Source organism: Phalacrocorax carbo, chromosome 7 (assembly GCF_963921805.1).
Source record: "Phalacrocorax carbo chromosome 7, bPhaCar2.1, whole genome shotgun sequence".
Lineage (NCBI taxonomy): Eukaryota > Metazoa > Chordata > Aves > Suliformes > Phalacrocoracidae > Phalacrocorax > Phalacrocorax carbo.
In genome coordinates, this window is record NC_087519.1 from 20,790,070 (window position 1) to 20,798,383 (window position 8,314).

At 37.8% G+C, this 8,314-nt stretch overlaps 1 protein-coding gene and 1 long non-coding RNA gene across 2 annotated transcripts in view; one reads left to right on the top strand and one right to left on the bottom strand.

The window, feature by feature from the left end:
• Window positions 1-5,554, bottom strand: part of LOC104051266 (neuronal acetylcholine receptor subunit beta-4) — a 12,883-nt gene extending 7,329 nt beyond the window's left edge. The window contains exons 1-2 of the mRNA XM_009512289.2: window positions 5,320-5,554; window positions 747-892 (exon numbers count right to left, since the gene is read on the bottom strand). Coding sequence (XP_009510584.2) covers window positions 747-892; window positions 5,320-5,374 — 201 coding nt within the window. The 5' untranslated portion in view covers window positions 5,375-5,554. The remainder of the gene's footprint in view (window positions 1-746; window positions 893-5,319) is intronic.
• Window positions 1-6,847, top strand: part of LOC135314304 (uncharacterized) — an 18,614-nt gene extending 11,767 nt beyond the window's left edge. The window contains exon 3 of the long non-coding RNA XR_010373781.1: window positions 6,717-6,847. This is a non-coding gene — a long non-coding RNA (uncharacterized LOC135314304). The remainder of the gene's footprint in view (window positions 1-6,716) is intronic.
• The last annotated feature ends 1,467 nt before the right edge of the window (window positions 6,848-8,314 follow it).

The following is an 8,314-nucleotide window of genomic DNA, read 5'->3' on the forward strand; positions in this document are numbered from 1 at the left end:
AGTCATCTATATCCTCTTTTTCATCCAGGGAGAGAGCAGCGGAGTTGAAAGCCCTGATTCAAGAGATTTTTTCCACTTATGTGCTGGATCTTGTTCCTACTGCAGTTAATGCTAAACCAATCTTGGCATTGAGGTGTGTATTTGTGCCTTGGAAGGAACTGTTAAACACATGCTAACCTTGTGAGTGGTCTTTCAGACCTTTTTAAGTAATTTTGAATATTGAATATGAGGAGTTGCTTACATGAGGATTGTTTTAACCATGTTAAGCTATTCCATCCAGAACTAATGTGTCTTCACAACATTTAACTATTCTTTGCTGATATGCCTGACATGCTGTGAGATTTTGAGCTGGCTTCGTAGCTTGTTTTCAGGCCATTCAACCACATTTCTTTGATGTAAGCAGCAGAAGATGGTTTAGCATTGTGTACACAGTCCAGGATAGATCCTGACCTGGTGTAACTTACTGTAGCTGTACTGAAATCAGTGGAATGATTTTGATATTTGATGAATGGAATTTTATTGGATTAATATCTAGTCACTGTCCTCTATTGCTTAGGCATAGGTTGATCTCCCTGTTGTAGATGCATTCTGAAGTACAAAACCAGTAAATCACATGTATGGGCCCTGCCTTCAAAGTGTTATGTAAACTAGAAAATATCAGGGACATAGGAGTACCAATACGACTTTTACTTAGAGTGCTGTGCAGGTAGTAATGAATTAAAAGGTATAGCCTAGTTTGAACTTACCACGCTGATGAGCTGTGCCAGGGAAACCTGCAGTTCTATAGATACCAACTGGGATGAGTTGACAGCTGGTCGAATTAACTTATTGTACCTGTCAGGACTAAGTAGGTGGTTCATTAGCTTTTCTTCAGCATCTGCTGCGGTGCTTCCTGTAAAACATCACGTAACAGGACTATAGAAGGGAGACCGAATGACATGATGTAGGGATCACAGAATTTCTGTGCTTCAGATTGTCCTCATGAAATAATGAGGGCTTTTGATTTTCTAAAGACTGTAGGCTTGAGTGAACAGAGGTATGGTGCTTGCACCAATATCTGTTCTGCTGAAGTTGACTGTCTTTCACAGAGCATAGATCAAAGCAGATAAATCAAAAACCCTTTGGGTTTTATTCACAGTTAAATGTATAGCTCAAATTGATAGATACTTTTGGGAGTACATTCAGAAATAGAACAGGGAGCAAACCATGCTCTTAATAAGAGAGGAAGAATGTTTCAATCATCCAAATGCTGGGAGTCCGACTGACTTTTCTCTTTAGTGTTGTAGGAGACAGAGTTGCAGGCATACATAAAAATTGAAAGACTCTGATCTGTGTAGGGAAAACCAGGGAATGAGCCTGCAGGAGTTATAAGGGTTTTTTAATGACTGGGAGCTCTTTGGTAGCTAGTGATGTTTCTGTTTCAGAATGATTTTATTTGAAAAGCTAAGGCAGTATGTGGAAACACATACTTATTTTATGTGGAAACAAAACCTGATTTATGAAATAGCACAAATACTGTAAATCTTAGATGGCAAAAGCTGGAATTCAGTGACTGCAAAATATAGTATCTGCAGGATACTATCAAAAAAGCCTGAACATTCTCCATGGAGCAGAACAGCTTACAGCACAGCCCCACAGGTAATAGCATCAGTTCCCATGTTCTTGCACGTGCTTTTTAAAGCCATTCTAGTGGACTTTTCAAACCACTATTGACAACATAATATTACTAATGACTAAGGTCCTGGTAACATCCTGCCAACAGAACTGACCCAGAGAGATTCCGCTGTATGTCGAGTAATTCTGTGTTGTGTTACACAGCTGACAGTGATGGATACAGGTCTTAGTGAAAACAGATTCTAATCCAATTGATAGAACGATTCTTCCATAGGAAAGGGCACCTAACTCAACCCTAGATATTGCAGAAATGAGGATAGTGTCCCTACAGGGAACAGGTCTCTCTTGAAACTTGGTACTTATGAATTCCACTTAGATTAAAAAAAATTCTATAAGACCTTCTTGCTTCTGATCCAGTAAGAAAGTGGAGAGACATAAATGGAAACATCATCGAACAGATTTTTCACATCTGAACAGCTTTTACTCAAGCTCTGGGGAAAGGTTGAGATAAACTCTATGCTTGTTTTAATTCTTTTAAGAGCAGCATATGCCATGGAATTGGTAGCACAAATTTTGTCACATATACTTAACTGTAATGTTGTTCAGAATAGGCTTCTCAAATATTTCCCAAGGCATTTGGGAAAACAAATTTGTGTGAATACATCTGTGTTCGTCGGGACAGTTTGATTTTTTGATTCACACTTGCTTTGTCCCTCCCTGCAAGTAATTATAAAAGCCCTAGTATCATGTGATATTTTAATATTACATTTATTCTCAGTGTAAGCCTGCTTAATCAAAGGCTTATCAATCTAGAGCTATGCTGATCCATGCTAACCTCTGGATTCTGTTTTTTCTTGTGTATTGCAATCAAGGTAGAGCTAAATTTGATACTGTGAAGAAAATGGGGCCATACTCTAGGACTGAATCATTTTGTGTTTATAAGGATTGGTGAGGAGCCTTGTGGTAGCTATAAAGACAGTCTTGGTTAAAGTTATTTTATTGTTCTGTTTTGTTTTTGCTTTGTTTTATTTTTTAACAAACATTCCCACTGTTGCACATGTAAGTGACATAAGCAGATGGCTATAATTCAAATATAAATAGTCATTTGGTTTCTTTTATACAGTGGTCATTGAATGCTGCTAGCAAAGACAGTGAATTCTTGTTTGAATTGTAAAATATATTTCACTGCTTTGCCATCTTTTTCTGTAAATATTCTAGCATATAAAGTATTTGCTAAACAGCAGGTAAGGAGTACAAACTGTGGAATATTTGCAGAAAGCTAATTCTGAATTTGTAATAATCCTCTTCTCTGAAACCTGGTTTCAGTAATTGTAGTTGGCTGGTCTGCAAATCAAAACATACTGTGGGGTCTGCATGTCTGATGAGAACAGCTTAGATTTCAAAGTACTGACTCTGTCAATAAACTTTATGCAGATGAATGACAGGCCACAACTTAATTATAAAAAATTATTTGTTAAATAATAAATCCCTTTAAGAAATTATCTGTTCTTAGGGAAGGGGTTCCTGTAATGAATAATTATTTATAAAATCGCCATCCCATCCCAACCTTTCAATAACTTAATCATCAGAAATAAAGATCAAAGGGGCTACTCTCTCATCTCACTTAGATGCCTGTGTCAAATACCCCTAGATGTCAGTAGTGCACTGCCTTAAAGGTTGCTAAAGCCAACCTCTGTAAATAACGTGTGAAAATCAGTGATTTTTGTATAATTTTTATAATCTATTTTCCATTACCAATCTACATATTAACCAGATGGCACCTAATGAGAACAAAATTACCAGTCATTCAGGTTAATCTTTGTATACATTTCACGATGTCAGTAACCATGCATTTGAAACTCCTTTTTCCTCTCAGAGTTGGAAGAAATGGAAGTGCACCATTTCCCTTGCAAACTGTTTTTTTCCAAATAGCAGTAATCACCAGAAATGTTGCAGAGGGTAGACTGATGCTTTTAGGCAAATGATTTTAACAAGAATGATGAAGCAGTCCTAGTTTGGGGATGGAGTATTTTTGTGTACTGAAAGCAGCAGCAGAGAAAACACATCGGGGTGAATCCTGAGCTGGGGAAATTGTTTTAGCTTCATTGAACATGCTACACATCTGCTCCCCGACAAGGAGAGCAAATTGCCACATAACTTGCAGTACACATTCTGCAATAAGTTTTTTTTTTCTCTGTGGGAGTATGACCATTTAAAAAAAATTGCATCAGGAAGCTTCCAGCTTCACAGCAGAAGAAACAAAAACACAGACTTCATTAATTCCCCCATGCAAACTTTCCCTTTTACATGGTCTAATTTAAATATATAAAATGAAATAACTAGTCATCCTGTGTTATGTTGTTTATTTTCAATGTAATAACAAATATGTGGGAGTGATTTCCACAGGACAGAATAAGGAGCAATGTTCACAAATACAGGCAAATACACTGCTATCACTGTCTAAATTGCAAAATTTAAAATGAGGCATGTTTCCTCCATTTTCCTGACTTCAGTTATTTTAATAAAAGTAGAAATAGCATTTGTTTAGAAATAACATGTTGTAGCATATGCTGTCTTTTTTTTTTTTCTTTCCTCTCTCACAAATAACTTATGTGGACAATGGTGACACACCAAATTCCCATTTGCAATTAATAAAGAGCAAGTGAGAAGCAGCAATAAGACAATCCCATTATCTTCTCTAAAATTACTTCGTGATGTTCTTACTTCTCAGCATAGTCTTGAGAAAAAAGATTTATATAACCTCTTAGAACAACGCACATTAATTTGGAAGGCTTATTGTTCCAATGGAAGTAGTGGTCAATTTACTGTATTTTAAAGACTGTTTTAATTTCTGTACTGCAATTAATGCAAACAAAAAGGAAATACTAATGGGTTTAAAAGTGTGTAATCTAAGAATCTAAAGTAGGCCCTCACTCATCATTTGTTACAAAGCAGATGTTTTCTAAAGTTGCCTTTCAGCAATTGAAGAAACAAACAACTGTGGGATGAATAGGTAATTATGGGAAATATGTGATTTTTGTCTCAGTTCAGTTTCAGACAGTTTCACTCTGAACACTTCAGTGAAGTCTCAACATGGGAAGAAGCTCCCATGGTAAATGCACTATTTCATGCTGATGTCAGGCTATGCGTGTTGGCTAAAAGATATGCAAGAAACCCTGGTGGACTAAAGAAAATGTTCTTAATGTATGTTTGATTTTTTAGCATATATTTACATATTTCAATTTAATTTAAACTATTTACATACTAATCAAACAGGAAGTATGGACTTTGGAAAATATATGAACTTGAGCCAATAACTGTAGAGGGATGAGATCTGTCTTATTTATGGTTCGTGTCATGGTTAATTGTTTTAGTTTTTCACTCTCAGCACAATATCTGCTTTTCCCATCACAGATGATCCTCGGAGCATCTAAAGGGATATTTGCGATTATCATTGTCATCTCCTGCTGTTCTGTCATTTTATGTCCAACCTATTGTCTGTCCATATCCATTGTAGTGGATTTGCTGATACTGAACAAGCCAGAAATAACACTAAAATAATCCATTTCATGCATCCTGTTAAAGTCTGCAACCTACTGAGGTGATAGTTACAAATTGTCTGAGAGCTTATATCACAGTCCTACCTCCTAGCCCCGAAAGCTGTCGCTGTTCTGCAAACTGTATCTGAAAGAAAAGATCACTTACCGTTAAAATAAAAGGAGCCCACTACAAAGAGAAGGAGGGTGTACATATTCCTCATGGCAATAACAAGAAGAGGTGGATTACTGTTCTTCAATTAAGACAGCTGGCAATAGGCTCTGTTGTCAGGGGTGCACAAGGAAGAGATGTAAAAGCAAACCTGAATCTTGGAGGTATTAAATGCCCGGAAAGAGACAGACAGTAGGACCTGGCAGAAGCATTCTGCAAAGTGGAGTTTTCGAGAGCAGAATGGTCCCTCCCCCTTTGCAGCTGTTTAAAGAGCTTTGTGAAGAGGAAAAACACATAAGAAGAGGGAACATAATGTGATAAAGTTGAATAAGAGGAAATGAAAAAGCAAGCTAAGGAACATGATCTGCAAAATGCAACTGCTTAATTCTTGCTACTAGATAACATTTAGAAGGCTTTCTGGTTAATAAGTGCAATGGGTGGAAATAGCTGTGTGGGAAGAGCTGGATATAACTTTGTGCCATAAGACCTGTTAGTGAAAGACATGTCAATAAATTATAGCCCTAGGAGAGCGTAATTTTCTGTGTCAAGAGAAAAAGTTGATTGCCTCCTGCCAACCCTTTTCCACTCCAAGGCCCACACATACCATATCTCTAAACTAGAACTGCAAAAGGCATTTTGGGAACAGTAGGAGAGAAGCAGAGAATTTGTTGTCACTATCACTTGACAGGTTTTTTAAAAGAAAGCTAAAGCAGCCTATTGGGAAATAGCAATATCTATAAAGACACTCCAGAGGAGCATTAAAGAAATTCTATGGAAGTGATCTTTTACAGCTGAAGGGTTCAGCAGGGTATAGAGTATCATGTGTTTTGGGACTTGCCATGGGAAGATTTGTGTAGAAGGAAGGGGAAAGAAGGTCTTACGTGCCCTTTCCAAGCACTGTAGGACAGGCTGAAGTTCCTAGATAGAAAAAAAAAAGGTGCTAATCTAAATACTGTTTTATCTCCATATTGAGGTTCCTGTCTTCTTCAGCTGGCCACACAATGCAGTTCTGCTCTTGTCTCATCTCCAAACAGTCTAATAACATTGGCTGGGATGGAGGCATTCCTGATTTACCAGCATAACATAAGTCTTCTGCTTTTAGCACAATTGCTACCTGACTGGGGTTATTTGGAGAAGGTCACCCACTGCTGTTTTTAGGCAAGCTGTCAGTGTAGTGTTGAACAACTCATTGCCTTCTCCCTAAACGTTTTAGCCACCTTCTTTTTTTACTAAATAGGCCAGTAAGTTATAACTTTGTTGTCTTTAAAGGAGCTGCCATCAGAGGTAGTCCAATACGTAAAGACACTCTACTAAAATTTTTGGTAATTGTACTATCTACAATCTATGTAACTCCTCTAAACAGTCTATTTATTATTTTTGGCTCATTTCTTTAGGGTAGGAGGATGGATTCGGTGAGGCAAATGGAAAAGCACTAACTGCATGGACTTCTACTTGGATAAAACAAGCTGTTACAAGTCAGCTTTGATGAAGTGGCTTGTGCTGTTGCCTTCCCTTACTCCGAAAAGTCAAGGTATGTCAACTATACCGTATCCTCTACTGAGGATTCCCAGTAGTTCTTTAAAAAGCTCACAGCCTTCTAACATGAGAATGATGGCTTGTATGTTCTCACCTTTCTTCACCTGCAATCTCAAACAATTTCCTTTAATATACATTTAATATAACACCTTCAGTTTAATCGCTCAGGCTTTATAGTGTTTTTAACTTTAAAAAGTAAAAACTTTGATCTCTTATAACTATTAAACTTCTATATTCTTACAGGTGATCACTTTGTTTAGAGGTGAGTTTATTGCACCGCAATGCTATGCAAACATCTCAGATGATAAAAAGTTTGTGGACTATGTAGGAATTGATAGATTATTATTTCCATATACTAAAAAAAATTTTACAGCACACTGTTACCTTATAGTTAGCCATAACAACATAAATGTGCTGGTTTTGTTGCTTATCTTAATGATTAGGTCCAGCCTGGTATCAGAGATCACTGGTGCTAGCTCTTGCCTGTTATTTTATTTTGTGCTTTCATCACTTCCTCTTCCTCTTATTTGCCATCTGTTAGCTGGAATTTATTTACATTGGGGTTCACCAATTCACCAGGGAGACCTTAGCGTGGTCTTTCAGTACTTAAAAGAAAGGTGAGGAGAGACTTTTTAATAGGGCCTGTTGCCATAGGAAAAGGGGTAATGGTTTTAAACTAAAAGAGAGTAGATTCAGACTAGATATAAGGAAGAAATTTTTTACGATGAGGGTGGTGAAACACTGGAACAGGTTGCCCAGAAAGGTGGTAGATGCCCCATCCCTGGATACATTCAAGGTCAGGTTGGACGGGGCTCTGAGCGACCTGATCTATTTGAAGATGTCCCTGCTCATCCCTTTTTTCATTGGATGAAAAAAGCCAGTGCAATCCTAGTGAGTACATGCGCATAGACTAACTGCATAACACTATTTCTCTTCTTTCCTCCAGCATTTAATTAACAGCATGTAGAAATGGAGCCCTCCCACAGGAAGTTACCCTCTTGTAATAATAGTCACACAGCCTAGGAGGTGTGTCCCAAGCAAAGCATTTATGCTGAGCCATCCACTTCTTGCATCTCACTACAGAGTGCTTGGTTTGTACCTTGTCAGAGGCTTGTATGGCCAGAGACCTTGCAACACTTTTGAGCCTGCTGGGTGATGTTGTTTTTCATAATGTATGAGGAATTGCTGCTCTCAAGGAGCTGTGCCTTCAGTTACTAAGGGTATGTTTGAGCAAAGTATCAGTCTGCTGGGGAAGAAAGACTACATCTTTTTCTGTTTTTACTTTCTGATATCTGACCTATTTCTCCTCAAAGGCAAATCTTCCATCTGCCAACCCAGCCTCTGCTTTTGCAGCAGTTACAGGAATAACAGATGTATGGACCCTGAAGTCACTGTGCTTGTACCATCTACACTGCTTGATGCTCAAGAGTTGAGTAGCAGATCAAGTTATAACAAA